The following is a 19,480-nucleotide window of genomic DNA, read 5'->3' as shown; positions in this document are numbered from 1 at the left end:
AGACATCTTTTTCTTAGGTGCCTGAACCACATGTTGCTGGAGGCTGGGAGAGGATCTGGGAGGAACCCTGCGTGCTTCCAGCTATGGTGCTCTCAGTTCTAGACAAGAGCATGCTGGTGGACTTGGTAGAGTTAGGTTAATAGTTAGTAGTCAGGTTGGACTCAAGGATCTTAAAGGTCTTTTCCACCCAGAATGATTCTGTGATTCTGTGGTGCACAACCCTAAGAAAACCCAGGAGCCCTCCCTGTAACTGAAACCCCAAAAGGAGAAACCAAGTGATTCTATGGAAAAAAACAAACGGAAACAGAAAGGGGGGCAAAAGAATCTGTAGGTGGTGCAGGGAGGCAGCTCCCAGAGCCCCCTGGCAATGCTCACCCTTCCTAAGGGCACCCAGGCAGCCAGCACTCAGCACCCTGCGGTGCTCTGCCCACAAGCAGGGCAGCACCAAGCTGAAGAACCTGGCCTCCCACTGGTGGCATCCTCCATGTCCCGCTCTCCCCAGCTGATCTTTGTGCAGTCAGCTTAGCCCAGAGCAGAAGGACACTGAGTTTCTGCAGCTCACTGGGGCCTAGTAATTTTTTATTGCCAAGACAGAGTGTGAAAGGAGTTTCCTGCTACCAACACGATGCTGCCAAGTTTCCTGGGGTTTGGCAAACTGCAGCACCGGCGTGTGCCCAGAGCAGTGGGACGTGCCTCAGCCCAGGCACACCTCGGGCATTCTGCCTCTCAGGCTGCTGGGGAGGGAACACTGGTGAGCCAGGACTTGGGTAGAGCTGGTAGGGCACGAGAGCACTATTAGTGAACACATGTCTGGATCTGATCAGGGACAGTCTGCTGCATCTCCTTGCAGAGAGCTTTCCTGCCCAAGAGAATCTCCAACCTGTCAAGAAGGATCACTGAGAAGCACCAAACACTTCTGAGTCCCTTCAGGTGCTGCTCTGCTCTCAGGAAACTGTATTTTTTCTATACCAGAGCAGAAGAGTGAGTGACTGCCCTTGGATATGCTACTGCCATTTGGACCAAACTGTACCCACACACCTGCCCAGAGATAGAGAGGATGCTGCTCAGCCTCAGGTGCTAACTAAAGCCTTACAGACTCACCGGGGTTCCAAGCAATGAGTAGAGAAGATCCTCATCCTCAGAGGAAGGTGTAACTTCCTTGACAGACAGGAGTGAAACCATTAAGGCTTTTGCAAAACCTGACTGCCACCTTGCTCCCCCCTGGAGGAGCTGAACTAGAACATCAGGCACAATGGCAGCCTGGGGGAAGTCTGAAATAACACCTGTAAATGTCAGGAGGAAGAAAAGGACAGGGCAGCACTTGTCTTGACAACAGCTTAGAGATTGAGATGGCCTTTCACCCATGGCTGAAAAAACAAAAGAGCTAAAGGCAAGCCTTGATCTGCAGGCTGCTATCCCACCAAGATAAGCAGCTACAGGTCTCTAGCAGGAAAAGCCCTACCTGGAAAAGAGGGGCACCTGGAGCACAAGGCTCTGCGGGCGGGAAGAGATCCTGCAGCACAGGGAGCAGGGTCACGGAATCGTATCCCAGAATCCCAGACTGGTTTGGGTTGGAAGGGACCTTAAAGCTCATCCAGTTCCAACCCCCTGCACGAGGGGGGACACCTCCCACCAGACCAGGTTGCTCCAAGCCCCATCCAACCTGCCCTTCAACACTGCCAGGGATGGGGCAGCAACAGCTTCCCCAGCCAGCCTGTTCCAGTGTCTCGCCACCCTCACAGCAAAGAATTTCTCCCCAATGTCTGACCTAAACCTCCCCTCTTCCAGTCTGAAACTTCCCCTTGTCCTATCCCCTCCATGCCCTGTCCCTCCCCAGCTTTCCTGTAGGCCCCAGTCTAAGCTGTCAGTCTCAGTTACACCCTTGCTCACCCTCTGACCACAGAAGAGCTGACACATGGAGAACTCCAGACTCACAGCCCCAACAACCAAGATATGAGGGAATAACATGATGGCTGAAACACAGTTATAAACAAAGCATTGTAAATGGGGTGACAGGATTACACAGCCAGATGTTGACAAAACATGAGGGGGGGGAAAAGGTGTTTTCAACTTAAAAGCCACATGACATACATGTGGAGCTCCACTTCCCATTTCATCTAGATGAAGAAGATTGAGATTCACAAACTATTTACTTATCTTTATGTTCCCCGTTTAATATCAAACGTGAAATTACCAGAAATAAATTACCATTTACACCCAAAATGTAGTTTAAATGCACTAAATTAATTTAAAGTTATATTGGCATAATCACTTATACGAAATAGGATTTGTACATCAAATATGCACCTGAGACTCATTAATGATCTGTTCTGTTTTCAGCCAGTGGGGCCACAGACAGTATCTAAATCACTTTGCATCTATAATGAACCTAGCTTGTAATTTAAGAATATTATTCCTGCCTGAGAAGTAATTTAAGACAATACATAATTGACAGGGTAAGCTCAAAATGCCAAATATATAAATCTTCTCTGCAACTATTTCAGAAGATACATGTTAATGTTTATTTATCACTCTTAACAATAATTGTGAGCCCTGATCCCAGTGCTGCTGAGAGAGCTCTTTGCTTTGAGCCAATAATTTCATCTGCATCTCCATTTCTTTGACCTTACAAAGGAAGATACTCCTACATGCTCCACCAAAGCATTCTACAAATGTTTTTATAAAAATGCAAAAGAACTGTAAAACAGTGGGATTTAAAAAAAAATAAATAAAAATCCATATGCACTAATAAAGTGCAAATGGTTTAAAAAATAGTAACACGGGAATATACATGTTTAGTCAGAGAGTACTTCAGCTTATGTTAGCTCTAGAATGCAAATCCTACAGCAGCACATCTATGCAAAAATGAAACTAAACCAGCAGTGTTACACATTATGATGGATTTATGTTCCAGTTTTCTTTTCCCAACTTTTAAGAACTGCAAATTTAGCTCAGCCCCTTTCCCCCATTATATTATTTGCCTACTAGTGTTTTAGGGGTCTTTGTTGGGTTTTTTAAAATTCCAAATGTAGGGGAAAAAACCTGCATATGTTTTGTGTGAGCCTGTGGGCTGTGGTTATGTTTTAGGACTACTTAAGGCTACCTACCCTGTTAAGATCCTCTATTTCAGAACTGAAGTTTGTTTCTCCTTCCATCATTTCCTCCTCTTCTAATGTCCGTTCATCATCAAAGTCATGCACCAGCATATCAGCTGATGGATCAAATTCATGGTCATCAGATGTTGCTGAACCTCCTGATAGAAAACATTTTAAAGAATGTTTTTAGTTAGATCATGGCCTTGCAGTGTTTAGGATTTTTTATTTTTATTTTGGTGACATTTTAATACTCAAATTAGACTCGGAAATTAAAGTATCTTCAAAATCCCTCAACCATTTATCTTAGGGAAAGCCAATCTTGTTATTCAGAGGGGAGGGAAAGCTGCCCTTTGGGCGGGAACAGATCATGGAAAAAAGAACCAGGACCTACTGTTTAACCAGCCAGTTCTCAGAGTACTTTATATCTGGACATCAGGCCCCTAGTTAAATGTTTATAAGATGTTCAGCTTTTGAAGACTTCATTCCTAAATCATCATAAACCTGGCTGGATCAAGAGTTCTGCTGGGAGCAGAAATACTCACAAAATATAAACTCAGGGCAGTTGTTTCCTTGACACTTTGCAAGTTCTCTTGTTTACAACTACAAAGACAGGCTAATGACTTCTCCAATATTTAAACTTGAAGTAAGCTTTAGAGTTATGCAGATTTTACTCATGATTCAGAATCCCCAGTTATTTTCCCCCGTGCAGTTTTTTTCACAGCTCTTTCTAAAGGAGGCTGCTTATATTTTATGGCAATGAAAAATAAATGGATGGATGAATGGTTGGGCAGATGTAGAATTTTTATGTAATTTGGCAATACCTGATTTCTAAATCAAACTCTGCTAATATTTTTCCGCTTGTCTCTATGAACAGCTTAAACTTCATTTTCCAAAGCTTGAAGAGTGTACCCACACTAAGGGTGCAAGAGAAAAGGGGTGACTCCAAGGGTTGACTACACTTGGAAGTGTTGAAGCAATGGGTTGTTTCTCTGAAAGGACTAAGAGCTCAAGAGACAAGGGCAATCCAGCTAAAGCAACCACTGGTGAGCTCTTCCACTGGTAGGATGCAAAAAATAAATATATACCACTAAGTACAGTGGTACAAAAGTGAACAAAACCCCCCAGATTTTAACAATTTACACTTGGGCTGACTACTAGACAGCCAGTGTCTCGGGGATACTGGAATACCAGAAAATAACCAGCTTTAAACCAGCCCTCATGAAACCCTCATGCTTAGTAATCCCACGAGGTAAAACCCACTGCTTTTCTTTCCTTGCTGCTTTTTGTTCTTGATCTGTTACACATCCCCAGCAATGGTGCACCTACTGGGAGCACCCGGGGCCTCAGCTTTGGGCTCTGTCTCTGCCCCCGGGGGCAGCACCCGCTCCCATCCTGCTCTTTCCCTCCCACCTCACCATTCCCAAACACGTGCTCATGCAGCTTTTGCAGAGACAAAAATCACATTCCCCCAGTGTATTTTTACCAGTTAGAAACTCATGCTGGTGCAGACTGGAAGAAAGCAGTGACTGCTGAAATCAGCACTGCCACCAACCTCTTCATCAAATTCTACCCTTAGATTACTGACTGGAAGAGACCAGCAAAACTCATTTTTCAAGGGTGCCCTCTTCCCTCACAAGTTTAGGAAATATTAAAAATATTTACCTGGGCTTGAAGATTCAACAGAAGGCTAAAAAAGAAAACACAGGAAATTATTTTTGCTGTGTTGAACCTGTAGAAACTCAACTCAATCATTCATCTGACACAAAGCAAGTCACCACAAATAATGTATTTACAAATAAAGCACCACAAACAACTACAGGTAAATTCATTTCCCCCTTTATGTATCAATATTACTGCACTATTTCAGAAAGAATCATGGGAAGAATAAGGCCCATTTGGTGATGTAACAATTGAGTTTATGAAGGTATAAAACAAAGCAAAAGAATTCATTCTGAAATAGTATCAATTCCACACCCAGCTCAGTAGGGCACAAACCGGCGTGACTGCCAGATGGGGCAATGCTGCTTTCCCTCCATCTCCACCTGCTCCTTCCCAGTTCCTTCTCTCTGCTGACACAAAACTGGGAACTCCCAGCAGTGATGGGTTGGGTTTTGTGCAGATCCAGCTCGGATCTAACTCCGTGCCCTAAATCCCCTTTCCTACAACCGAGGAACACACCAGATTACATGGACAGTGGAAGTGCAGCCTAAGAGAAATTATTCTTTGAAACTGCATGCTGGGGAAATACACAGATCTCCTGTTCTATTGAAACTAAGGTACTTAAAAAAATATAATCACAAACCACAATGAGAATTCCTCACAGAACAAAAGAAAAGTATCCATCTAATCTTAATCTCTAATCCAGCTGTGAGGAAAAAACCCAACAAAACCAACAAGAATGACTTTGCAAGCCAGACTTTCTCCCCAAGAAGGTTTATAAAACAAATTAATATTAACAAAGACTACAAAACAAATACATTTTTTGAAATACAGAAAAAAAAAATTAAATTCCATAACAACCTTTATGTAAGAGCCAGCGTTTGGCCTACTATATTTGGTAACTTTACATTTATAACCAGAACAAATGCCTTCTTTCATAAAATTCTGCTTTCCCTTGCTTATAGCTTTGTCAATCTTTAACCTCCTGGGATGAAATTTGCATGTCAGACATGCAAACCTCATTTGTTTTGAAAATTCAAGCAAATGTTTTCAATTATTTTCAGGAACAGACTTAATGAAGTGGGTTTTCTTCAAAGTTAGAAAGACTTTTTACCTCAGGGAGCTGCAGTATCCCCTTCCCTGCTACCTTCTGGAAACTGGGATCTGGTTTGGTGTCATGGATGTTGTTAATTATCTAACTGCCTGTATTGGGCCCAGAAATAATTTGGAAAACTTCAATTTGTACATTCATGATAGATACTTGTGAGTATTGCAATAGTGTCTCTAGACTGCACTCCTACTAGAATTGCAGAATCTGTACACACAGAGTTCTGTGCAAAATTAAAAGAAGACATTCTGTTAGAAACTGGTAAATGTAAACTCAAATAAAAAATTGTACTATTGCTCCAAGATTTTCTAAAGCATTTTCCTCCTCCTCGATTTCATCTCTTAAGGCCAAGCAGTCACCCACACAAGCCTCTTCCACCTGGCCTAGCTTTGCAGCAAAGCAAAAACTAAAGTGTAAACATTTCTGTGTAATTGTAAAGTCCTTTAATATTATAATCTCTTCCAAGTGAGCAGAAATACACCTTTTTAAGTATCAATGACCAAAATGACCCTGCTCTGGCAGGGGGGCTTGACTCTATGATCCCCAGAGGTCCCTTCCAACCCCAACCATCCTGTGAAAATTCACTAACGTGTCTGCCTACATTTGGAGAGAGTCTGCAATGTACAAATGAAAACTCAAAATATATTTGCCCGTGTGAAGCAGAAAGGAGTATAGAGAGGCCTAAACACACCTGGAACGTTTCTTATTTGCCTGAAGGGTGGTTAGAAGATAAAACAGGAATTTTTTTTCTCTCCTCACATTGTACAGCCCAAAGAAAATACAGAATATATATCCACTGTCTTCAGGTGGAGACACCACTGCCTAGTTCTCTCACACTTACTAACATCCAAGTACGTTTGTGTGCAGGATCACTGCTGACCTGCAAGAAACAGCTTGTTGGGCAGCCTAGGCTTTCAAAGGCAGTAGGTGCACAAAGAAGCCAAGAGAAACCATGCCTGCACAATTAAATAGACTGAAACTCCTGTGAAGAGGGCAAGCACCAAAACTTTTTTGCAAAACATTGCACAATGCCACAGCAAGTGTTGCTAATGACTACAGTTAAGAAGTCTTTCTTTGCAAAGATTATCCTTAAAAAGTTCCAGTGTCCAGTGTTACTAGCACATGCTGAGCTAAAGCTGAATATCAAAATCAGCCAGCAACTACTCACCTCTATTTGGGATGTTCTATTTGTCCGATAAACTTGCAAAATTGGGCAATGCATAATACCCTCACAGCAAAGAATTCCTCCCTCAGATCTCATCTCTGTCTCCCTCTTCCAGCTGGAAACCCTTCCCCCTGCTTCCATCCCTCCCTGCCCTTGTCCCAAGCCCCTCCCCAGCTTTCCTGGAGCCCCTTCAGGCACTGGAAGGTGCTCTAAGGTCTCCCTGGAGCCTTCTCTTCTCCAGGCTGAACAACCTGGAAAACCTTTTAAGGAAGTTCTGACCAACACTGGGGGATCAGTGTGCCCTGAGGTATGGCAGCACCAGTGCACTCTGCCTCCAGCTCCCTGCAGCCTTCACATCATTCCTCATCCTCACACCACCGGCTGCTTGCACCAAAAGCAAGGCACCTGAACCGAGCTGGGCTGCCATGGAGAGAGGAAAGCAGCACCAGGGCTGGCAAAGAAGAGAAGAAGTCTCCCTGTGATTTATGACGAAAGATTATTCCAGAAATTACTCTGGCCTCACAGGAACAGAGAGCTGGATTTAATGTCTGAGAAAGCCCTGAAGATAATCTATTATGAAGGATGAAGCACGTTACTCAGTAAACAATACATTCTGCAAATGCCATCTTGAAACTGCTCTTTGTGCTCAACCATTAGAACACATCCTTATTGGGAGGCTTCTACCCAAGCTAACAATCCTGCTGACACAAGGAGCCTCTTTCCAAGATCCAACCTGCAGTTACTCTCGCCCAGTTTCTCTCTAACCTAGTCCTAACACTATTGCCAAGGCCTAATAACCACTCCCCACTTCCCTGGTTAGTTTGTGGTGGAACAGGGAGTTCAAGGGTGGGCTCAGCTGGGAAACAGTGTGTGCATTTATAGCTGAGTAGTGCTAGTCTCAGCTTTGCACTGGTAATCCGCTGGGAATTCTGGCTCAGAATTCCCATCCCTGGGGCAGGTGGAGCTTTGCCCATTCACCTGCTTTGCCCCAGCCCAACCTGGGAAGGAAAGTTCTGGGGAAAGGCCTCAAGTCAGAAGGAAAGGAAGGAAAAAGAGTGGACCTCCCGAAGCGAAGGAAACGGGGTGGTCAGAGAGAAGAGGCCCATGGCACAACTATGTTTGTGGCCAGAAAAGTAATTGTAACTCGAAGCACAAGAGAACTTGTGAAAGAGCAAAACCAGCTGAGTCTGCTTTATTTGCAGCACCACAGAGAGGACAGGAATTCTGAGGGCAACAGGCTGCTCAGGATCTCAACCAGTCATGTTTTATCTAAGTCCAGTGACTGAGACTCCCCAGCCAACCTGGACAACCTGATCTAGTTTCTGATCATACTTAAAAGAAAGTTTTTCTCTCACATTTAATTGGAATTTCCTGATTTTCCATGTGAGCCCATTGCCTCTTGTCCTGCCTGTGGGCAGCCCCAGCTCTTCCAGCCCTTTCTCACATCTCAGGTGCTCCAGACCCTCAGGCATCTTTCCAGCCTTTGCTGGCCCCACTCCAGCCAGTCCATGTCTCTCCTGCCCTTGGGGGAGCCCAGCCCTGGACCCAATGCTCCAGATGGGTCTCCCCAGTGCTAAGCAGAGGGGCAGGATCACCTCCCTTGACCTGGGCCATGCTCTGGAGGCAGCCAAGAGGGCTGGGGGACTTCCTTGTCACAGGAGCACACAGCTGGTTCATGGCCAACTCGGTGCCCACCAGGACCCCCAGATCCTTACCCACCAAGCTGTACTGTGTCCAGTGCTGGGCTCTGCAATTTCAAGTGAGACACAGACAGAATGAAGCACCTCCAGCAAGGGGCCACAAAGGTGACTGAGGGACTGGATCATCTGACATGAGAGAAGCTGAGCAAGCCTGGGCTGTTCAGCCTGGAGAAGGGATGGCTCAGGAGCATCTGACCCATCTGCATTAATATGTGGTGGAAGGTCTACAGAAAGCTTTCGGTCTCTTCTCAATGGCATCCAGCGACAAGAGTCAACAGGCACAAACCAAAATACATTTAAAGATATGGAAAAGCTTTTTATCACTGCAAGACTGATGAAACATGGAACACATTTCCCAGAGAGGCTGTGGTGTCTGCACTGGAGGTACTCAAAACCAGACTGGCCAGGGTCCTGGGCAACCTGCTCCTGTCGACCCTGCTTTGAGCAATGGGTTAGTCTTGATTATCTCCAGACATCCCTTCCACCTTCAACAATTCTGATGCTCCAACATACACTGCAATGGAACCTATCACAATGAAGTGTCTTCCTGTTGAGACTGGACACAAAAAAAAACCTGTGGGGCATAAAAATATCTTACAGAAGTCAAGCACAATCCTGGTCTATGGAAGCAAAAAAATATAAACCCCAAACCAGAAAATATGCCATTTCAGGCTACCTCTCAGAACAGATCCATTCCTGGAGAGATGCTCGTTCATTCTTTGCCACAGACTTCTTAGGTAGCTTTTAGGAGAACAGCCTCTGGGTCTCTATTCCTTTCTTTGAAGCTCTGCCTACCCTGTCTACCCAGTCTGCCCTGGTTTGTGGATCATCTCTGCTTTTCATACATTTCTAGTCTAAGTGATGCACTGCCAATCATTTCTGCCTTCTATTTTTGGCCAGATGCAGTGTCACGTTACATCTCATCTACACTAATGGCCAGCTGCTGCCAAAAGTAGTAGCCTGACCTCTTCCCACCACTCCACATGCATCTGCCACTTCTGGAGGTCCAGCACTAGGGAAGCTGCAGCATGTGCTGGTTCAGCAAACCAATCTCAGAAAGAGCTTGCACTACTTTTCCATCCCACTAGTGAGCCAAAGTGCTTCATCTTGGGCCGTGGCCACGGCCAGACAAGTTACAAACAATCTAGAGCAGGAGTCTGAAGATGGACACGTGGAGAAGGCGTGTGGCAGAGCTCAGCAGCAAGCCTTCCTGTGACAATGTTAGCCTTACACATCAGGTGGAAGCATCCCAGGATGAGAGAGCTGTTTCAAGACAATTACTGCAATTCTTGATTATCCAGTGATTATTCTTGATTATTCCAAGAGAGCAGGACTCTAGACAGGGCCGGACAGATGGTTTTGAGGGCATTTGCTTATAAAAATTTCCTGGCAGTATTTAAAGATGACATGGCTACATTGGCATCATCAGCTCTTAACTCCTAAGCTGTGGCATGTCAATACACCAGCCATTCATCTGAAAAAGGACACCCCTGTTCCCCACTGGCTCTTTATTCTCTGCTGCAGCAATTCAGAGAAGTACAAAGAGCTTTTTTTGCCTCAAGGGCACTCAGGGGAACAAAGAGCTGCTACCTATAAAGAGATAATGGCATCCAAGGCCCAGGAGAGAAAAACTGTGTGGGATATTTACAGTATATGGTTGACATATTCTAATTGTTCTGTGCAGAGTGCCATCAGAAAAGGCAACAGTGGACATTTGTTGGGGTTCAAAAGACTGAAAAATCATTCATGAACTCCTAACTCATGGTCAACTAGGAAAAATGCAAGTGCCCAAGGGAGTCCTGCTGTATGGATACACCACTGAGCACATCTGTTCATGCTCCAGCTGAGCAGCTTGAAGGAAATACCAGTTTTGAATTATGAGGAATATCAACATTATGGTAAAGAGAAAAACAAAAGACAAGGAGCAATAGAACATCAGGCTTGGGTGGCACTACAAGATCCTGTCACTCTTTTTATTCCGTAAGTATTTTTAGGAGTCTCAGGAAGGACATGCACAATTTTTCAGAAAGCTGGTGAAACTTGCAGAAACAACTGAGCCCAAAGATCCTATCAAACACCTTCTCTAGGGTATGGACATGGAATAAATAGAACTGAAACTGGCCAGTCTTTCAGACACCTTTGGATGGCCCAGTGATGAACCCAGCAGACACATCAGACACAGAAAGATACAGTGTCGCTCTGACAATAAAAACTCGCTGGACTTCGGGGTCTCTGTATTTTAATGTCATTTGTGATGGAATTTAATTGGTCAAAGTCAAACTGAACTGGCATCATGACAGGCTTGTTTAATGCAACAGCCTTCAGGAGACATCAGGTGCGCACAGCTCATTTTTGAGCCCACTACTTAAGAAGCAGAGGGCTGCTTCCAGGCAATGCTCACTTCCAAAGGCTGGCAGGAGGTTTTCCAGTGCTTCACTGCTGCTTGGACTGGAATGGGATACTCCAAAATGGAAAAGCAGTGGAAGTAATGCACAGAGATTTCTCACTTTACATTTACCCTGCAGCCTGCAAAGAAACACCTGGACAGAACTGACAGGACATTATACAGTTTCACTTCCACCTACAAAACTACTCTTGTAATTTTAACATCTTTCATGCTGTTTAATACCATCTGTTAATAACAAAACATCTTAAAATCAGCAGCATCTGGACTCTCAACAAGACAATAAATATATATTTTATTCAAATGTACCAAGTTATCTTTAATAGCTCCATACACGTTACTTAAAACATTTAGAAACTAAAATTAAATGTTGTCTATATTGATAGCAATAACCCTGACAAATTCATCAGGCTGATGCTCAGCTCTTTTGACCTCTGCTGCAGGAAAACACCAAAGTTACCTTCTGTGTTGCAGTGGTTGCTTTAGCAACATTCAGGAAACTTCAATGTTAACTGGTAACCAAACCTTAAAACGCAGCAGTGTTACCTACTTTATAACCAGAGACAGAATGAAGCATAAGCACCTGGTAGAGAATACATGCAATAACCTCCCAGTGATGTTGAAGTCACACACATATACCCTAAAGCCACATTTCGCTAAGCAGACTAATTCAGTTACTGGTATGTGAGTAGTGATGTGTGTTCTGTTCATAAGTCACATTTATTCCCAACATGCAGATACACAGTTGCATGACAAACATTCCAAGACTGCACGACAACTGAAGTTTTGAACACACAAGGTTTAGAAGCTACCTCTGTACAGCCTGAAGTTCCAATTTTTTGAGAACAGGAGCTCATCAGCTAAAAAATGTTTGGGGGCTTTGGCTGAACTGCTGAAGTTTTAAGATTTGAGAAGTGACTGTGGCAGCCATGTCCTAAACTCTGCAGTGAGCTAAGCTACATGATGGCCTGCAGAAAACTGGGAGTTAAAATGGTGAAGAACAGCCCTCACTCCAGAGGGCACGTGTCCCTTCTCATGAGCAGGTACCCCTGTGGAAGGCTCACAGCTCCAGCCTGGCCCCCTTGCCCTGTGGGGTTCATCACAACCACCCAAGTGCCAGGGAATGGTTTGTCTCATTTCTACCTTGGGAAGAAGAGCAACATATTGAAGCATGAAGGGAAAAAAACCCAACACTCAAAACTAAACCTCCTGCCTCTCATTTCATGCTTTTTTACATGTGAACATTTCTACAGCCAAAACTACAGGGACACCCAAACCCTTCCAGACATGAAATGGAGGATTTTATACACCTCCTTTTTCTTTTTCTTAAACTTTGTTGCTAAATGAGAAAATTCTTGTCTTTCCAGTGCACTTGCCATTTTACAAACCGCACATTTTATACGCGAGGTTACAACAATCTTGTATTTTCATTTCACATGTTTCAGCTGACAGATCTCAAAGGTGCACATCTAAGCCTTGGAACGACCATCTTACAAAGGTCCCCTAACTGGACCATTCCCTTCCTAAACCTTATTCCACTTCAGTTCAGAGTCGACTTCTTCCCCAGTGAGGGCAGCCAAGAACCACAACAGGTTGCCCAGCCTGTTCCACGGAGGTCTTCAAGCCTAGACTGGAGACAGCCCTGAGCAAGCTGGCCTGACATCAGTGCAGGCCTTGCTGGGAGCAGAAGGTTGGACCAGACTTCCTGAGGTCCCTTCCACCCAAAGTTACCTCAGAGCCCTGAGTTTGGAGATTTTGCAGGGAGCTGTGAAAAACTGCTTATTTGCTCACTGCCCTCTCCCCACCTGCTTCTTCTGAGAAACACCCTGGGTGAGGGTTGGTTCTATTCACTGCTACTCAATACAATTTTAAAAGGTACTAAACAAATGCAGCCTCAGTTTCTTTGGAGAAACACCTGACGGGTTTCAAAGCACTTAACTGGCAAGAACAACAGGTTGGGTTTTAACGCTGTTGGCTCTGTCCTGTATCAAGCTACCTGAGTCTCTTCACCAGGAAAAGTCTGGGAAGGGCAAGGAGAGGATACACAGTATTTCCCAGGGGATACTGTTAATGTGGATCTTTCAGTTTGGCACCAGGGCTCCCTGAACCTGCAGTGGCACACACCTGAGGGGAAGCAAACTGCAGCCTTTCTGAAGTAGCCTTTTAAAGCCAGTGAAGTGGACACAGGTTCAGTGTTGCCAAAACTGGTGACAACTCTTCCCTAGAAAGGTGTTTCAGCTGCATCCCCAAAGGAGCTGCTGCTTTTACAACAAAACCCAACAAAACCACAGGAAGCAGGGATTCAAGGAGCACAGAGGCTGAGGGAAGTCAGGAGCTGACTCTCCTGGGGTGATTTATCTTTCTCCATCCTGCTGCCTGCTCCATGACCTGCCAGAGGTTCCGGTGCCGCAGCCGGAGCATCACAGCCACGGTACACCCAAAGTGAATCTGCCCCATCTCACTTCCAGAGGTGACACTTCATGCTCTCCTTTCTGCCATGGCTGCTGGAGGAGCAGCCTCCAGCAAGAGGAAACATCATCTTGAAAGTCCAGAGGGGACAACATGGCAGGATAGATGACAATGACAAAAGACTGTCTGGGCAGCTTCAGATCACCCCTTAGATCTCTGGCCTAGAGGGACTAACTGCCTGGCCAGCCTGAATGCTCCCACCCAAGGTGAGCACAGACCTTGGCAAGGAGGACTGAGGAGCAGACCCAGCTGTGCTTCTCAGGGTTCCAAGTGAAAAGAAGAGGGAACACACTTCAGGCTGGTAAAAGCAGCTCCTGTCTGATGGGTCATGACCACAATGCTGGTGGAATCACACACTCACAACGAGCTGGAACCGATTCCCATTCTCCTTTGAGCAGAGTAGATGAGCAGAACCAGGAGGCACCAACTGTATCCCAGCTCTGCAAGGACCAAGGTGCAGTGCTGAACCTCAAGCACGAAGGCACCAGCAGAACCCAGAGGGGCACTGGGGCTGGAAGGCTGAGCGAGGAGGGCTGCTGGGTGGAGGAACTGCAGCCAAAGGGGAATGCCTTGGTTGACAGGACTTGATGTTCACTAGAACTGCATCAAGAGAACTTCCCTTTTCAAGGAAGCATGATCTCAACAGTTCATCAGAATACCATTGCTGTCTTATCTGAAGCACTCATTTTCAGCGGGACATTCTCTATTTATTGTTTGTTTCCATTACAAAGCAAAGCATCAGCCTCAACTTCCTGTAATATTCTGAAACGTCTTGCTAAGAAAAAACTGCAAGTCTGTGGAGTGATCATCCTACCATTGTACTTCAGATGAAACCAGTTACAGCCTGACCATCCTTTGGGGAAGAAATTGTTCCTAACATCCCACCTAAACCTTTCCTGGCACAACTCGAAGCCATTTCCTCTCATCCTATCATCTGCTCCCAGGGAGATGAGATCGATCCCCCCTCACTTTCAGGCAGTTGCAGAGAGCAAGAAGGTCTCCCCTCAGCCTCCTCTTCTTGAGACCAAAAAACCCCAGCTCCCTAAGCCAAGCACCACAAGGAAACTTTCTTATGCACAATTTGTGACATGACTGGGTTAGCAGTGAAATATTAATATCAACTAGTGCTCCTGGCCTGGAAAAATCTCAGAAAGAAACTGAACTTTTCAACAATTCCACTGTCTACCTACAATCCCCTCAGTGGATTAGAAAGAACTCCTAAATCCCAAGCAGTAAGCCCAAAACCAATATTTTATCACACACAAAGAAGCCCATGAAACTCCTCTCCTACAACAGAAAACCCCCACCTCTTTCCCAAGATTAGAAATGAAGAATGCTAAATGCTGGTTTTTTCCCTTCCATAGTTGGTATTCCCTCCGTTTTTCTGACAATCAGAGACTTCAACCAACCACTTTGGAGTTTATATTCTCATCAAGGAAGTGAGAAAACTGAATTTGCAGATCTTCATTAGGTTCACAGATATCTCTGTGAAGCGTTCGAGAAAAACTGCTCCAAAATGAAACAAACAAACAAAAATAAATTGGTTATGGTTAATATCCAATGAGGAAAAAAACAGTTGTGCCCAACAGGATGGACTGATGCAAATCACCAATTTTAATAATGATTTAGATCAGCCAGCAGGAAATCTTGATTTAATCTATTTTGACCTTATTTTGTACCCAGGAGTTACCCAAAAGCTCTGTCCTCCCTGCCTGTTAAAACATCTCAATTTGCAGCTACATTAGTGATGGTGTTAACTTTATGACTGCTTCCTACAGGGGAGGCCATTACACATTTATGCACATTGTTTTAAAGTAATAGCATAGCTTCATAAAAATGCAAAGATTAAGACTGTAGAAAGGTTACTAGGAATGGTTATTAGATCTCATATTTCTTAACTATTATGTCCTGAAGTTGTCTCAAGCTGCATGTGCAAACTGGAATTCAGTTGCATTCACAACGTTTAAAATTCTTCAACTGAATAAAGCATAATGTTCAGAAGAAAGGAAAATATTACCAGACATTGTGAACGTAAAAGTGACTTATTAAAGCACTGCCACACAATGCTAATTAACTGATTCTTGGGTCAAAAGCAACTAAACTTTCAGCCATCCAAGCATCATTAAAGTGCACTCAAAGAAATGAGGCTGAGTCAGCTAAACTGTCTGTTGACAACAGCAGAGAAGTGGTTCTGCCTCTTCCCAAGACACACGTGCTCCTGCCTCTTCCCAGACTTGCCTGACACCTTAGGATGCCAATTCCAATTTTTAACCCCACAGAAATCCACCCTTCAGAAGGAAAAACGTAAGCTCTTATTCCAGCAGCCCAGCAAGTTGAATGAGCTCACAGAGGGGCAAGGAACACCAAGAGCTGGCATGAAGGTGGCCAACTGTCTGCTCAAGAGCTGGGAGAAACAGGACAGTATTTTCAGCAACAGCAAATGGTCAGAGCAGCACAAGAGATGGACAAGTCAACCTCGGAGCTTGGCATTTTAGTTGGGAGGAATACACCATCCTCCTGCAGATCCCCACCACTGGTTCTGCTGCCCCATGCCACCCCTCACCCCAGCTCTGGTCTCTGCTGGAGCTTCCCGTGAGCTGATACAAGTGGTTACCCTGCAGGGAGCTGAACCAGCCCAGGGCAGAAGTGCAGGGAGCACCTACACCAAAGCAGCAGCAGGATCTCCCCTTTCAGGCAGCTAGGAGCTGCTGGACCACCTCAGCTCTTGTCCATTGCTCCCTCCAGCCATCATTAACATCAGTTTGAAATGTAACCCAAGTTATGCCAAGAAAAATCAGGGATGCTCTGTCCCTACCTCTCCCACCCCACCTCTGACCAAACATGACCACCTTTATTCCCACTCAGCAGCCCTGGTACTTCACTTGTTCTTCAGCAAGTCAGTAAAAAAAAATAAAACCAAACACAAAAAGCCAACAAAAACCACCTCACCAGTTTTCCATTCGTTTTGCCTGGTTAGTATCCAGGCAAGTGCCTGCAGTAATCTGATGGGTGCATCCTATCATGGAACCAAATACAGGAACAGCAGGAACTCAGCACTTCTGGAAATTCCAGTAGGTATTCAGCTGCTCATCTTCTCAACACAAAAGCCTGACCCTGGCTCTGCAAGTTTTTGGAATCAGATCTCATTCTTGCCTGCATTTTATTCAAACATTACAATGGCTGAGCAAACAAAACCCATTCTCTTTCATCTTATAATCAAGTTTGTCAGTCAAAAATCTTTTCTTCACAACAGACATTAAAACACTCGTATTTGGGCGAAAAAATTAATGTATGTCTCAGCATTCACTCCACCACCAAGCCTGAAGAAGCAGCTTAATGCAGAATATGGTAATAGTCACAAAGCCTGAGCTCATCAAGTTTGGGATGTTTTCTTTCTGATTTCTGACTAGAACCATTTTCTAACGTGTTGGAATATTAGGACTCAACCCAACCACATGAGCGTGCTTCAAAGTAAAATGAAACCTCAAAGCAGGTTATTAATCTCAAATCTAAAACCAGCTTAATATATATTAAAAATCCTTTTTTTTTCTTCCCTTTGTCTGTTCTGTGTTGGAAGTGGCAATCTTCTACAAAAGTGAAACAGCATTTTTTGTTAATTTAGTTTCACTTCCTGGACTCATTTTCTTACTAACTGGGCTTAGAGCTCCTGCACGAAGTGCTTTCCCATCAAATCCATAAAGTTTCATATTTCTATTGTTTGTTTTTTGAGGTTTATAATATCTCTAGCCATAAAGCCTGGCTGATTCTCTAGAATGCAACATTTTAGGCTCTTCCCTGACTGAAGGATGAATTCCTTCCTTCAGAAGAGTCAGCACAAGATTTTCCACTGGGGAGGGATGGCAAAGAGAGCAAGAGGCCCAAGAGCAGCCTGACTTCCCACCCAGCTCAGTCCCAGGCCCCTTGTCTGCCAAGACAGGCAAGTCCTGGGGCTGCCTGGACCACCCCTCTGCCCTGGCTGTCCCACCAACGGCCCCGTGCAGCTCAGTGCTTCCCAGCACACCTCACACTGCCCCACCAGCAGCACTCATCTGCAGCTCCTCTGGCCAGCTGGTCGAGCTTTGGTGGGAATGCCCGTTTCTGGAGACTTCCCATCCCCTACAGATTTCCTGAAGTCTGCTAGAAATCATGCTGCTAGCTTCAATCACTGAAAGGCAAGTCCTGTTTTTTTAAATCCTGACAGTTTCCTGATCCAGACCACAGTGCAGCCACACAAACAGTTGTCCCCACAATTCCAGGGCTGTGACCAAACCTCAGCCAACCCTGTGCTGCTGCAGCCACCCCTGTGCTACTGAACTCATCCCATGGGTGGATCAAAGCCTTCACAGTCCCTCTATGCTGCTCCTGCCCCTCAACCTGAAATAAAGAAGCCAAAATAGGACAAATAATTCACCTTTGTAAAATACTGAAAATTAGGTTAGACACCAAGAAGAAATTCATCACCATGAGGGTAGTAAGGTGCTAGAACAGGTTGCCCAGGGAAGCTGTGGCTGCCCCATCCCTGGCAGTGTTGAAGGGCAGGCTGGATGGGGCTTGGAGCAGCCTGGGCTGCTGGGAGGTGTCCCTGCCCATGCAAGGGGGTTGGAACTGGATGATCTTTAAGGTCCCTTCCAACCTTCACCGTTCTGCGATTCTAAGATTGACACCAACACATCCAGAAGGTGAAAAACAGAACCTGCCTGACCTCCCAACCCTCCTGACTGTTCATTGCTCCCTGCAGCAGGAACCCCCTGCATGTCTCTGTGCTACCACCGCTGTCACGTCAGGGCAAGTACGTGACAATTCAGACTAGGAAGTCACCCAGCAAGCTCTTGAGCAACATGGCCAACTCCAGCTCCCACCAGAAGACAGCCAGTCTGAACATTTCACAACAACGCTGTGTTTAATTAACAAAACTTACAAGCAATTGGTGAAACCTGAGACAAAGACCCCAAATACTGTGATGCCCAGATCAGCCCAGGCCCCACTATGTCTCTCCAACTTGACAGATGACAGGAGCTTAACAGCCACATTTTTTTCAGCCAAGAAATTACTGGTGGATCAGACCAGTGATTTCTCTGCCCCTCAAGATACAGAAAAAAAATAGCCAGGCAGATTCTTGCAACTTCTAAGATTAGCTTAGTACATTTCGTACCAACAACAGGAAGAACGCTTCACTATAGCTTTCACTTGGGAGGGAAAGATAAAATAAATGTAAGTAAAAATCCACACATATTCAGGAATTTCAAGGGAGCAGGGCAGAAAGCTCATCTGTAAAATATTCTAACCCTGATACCTCCAGCCCCCCCATTCTGGCTGGAAGAAATGCTTGCCCCACATCAGAAATGTGGGCTTTGAATAGCACACCTTTCCAATAAGCACTTGCCATTCATGGTCAACATTGTTCAAACAGCAAATTACCTCCAGACTGGAATCTTGGGATAATTCTAAGAAAACTTCCTTAATGAACTAGATGTATTCATCTGTCCTAACTTGCCTCCTGAGAAGCAAAAGAGCTGCTCTTCCAGATCCTATCGGGATGGACAAACCCACACCTCAATAACCAAACACGTATCTTGCTCCGACTCCCACGGAAGCCAAGGAGTCTCTTCCCATTTCCTGCAGCCCCCCTGAGCAGCCCTGCTCCCTTTTCCCGGAAAAAGGTCTCCCTCCCAGGAGACTGGAAGGGCTGCCCTCCCAGCCATAAAGGCGAATCCCCTTTGTCTTAACGACTACCAGAAGCTATTTCAAGGAAATCAACAACAACGTTTAACCCTCAGGCAACGGCGCGGCGATCGAAGCACGGGAGAGACGCTTCCTTCACGCCGGGACAGGGACGGGCAGCAGGAGCTGCCCAGGGACGCGGGTCCCGCCGCCCCCCAG

General features: G+C 45.2%; 1 protein-coding gene across 11 annotated transcripts in view; it reads right to left on the bottom strand.

Moving 5' to 3' along the window:
- The window catches only part of MIER1 (MIER1 transcriptional regulator), a 98,535-nt gene that overhangs the window by 76,964 nt on the left and 2,091 nt on the right, over positions 1 to 19,480 (bottom strand). For all 11 annotated transcript variants that reach the window (XR_007890088.1, XR_007890086.1, XR_007890091.1 and 8 more), the window contains 2 exons: positions 4,758 to 4,782; positions 3,108 to 3,253 (listed from right to left, as the gene is read on the bottom strand). Coding sequence is in view for 3 of the 11 variants with exons in the window: in XM_051625517.1 (XP_051481477.1) it covers positions 3,108 to 3,253; positions 4,758 to 4,782 (171 nt within the window). In the remaining 8 variants the exon portion in view is untranslated. The remainder of the gene's footprint in view (positions 1 to 3,107; positions 3,254 to 4,757; positions 4,783 to 19,480) is intronic.

The sequence above is a fragment of the Apus apus genome, chromosome 7 (assembly GCF_020740795.1).
Source record: "Apus apus isolate bApuApu2 chromosome 7, bApuApu2.pri.cur, whole genome shotgun sequence".
Lineage (NCBI taxonomy): Eukaryota > Metazoa > Chordata > Aves > Apodiformes > Apodidae > Apus > Apus apus.
Note: the sequence above shows the minus strand (reverse complement) of the source record. Positions and strands in the feature narration are given on the sequence as shown.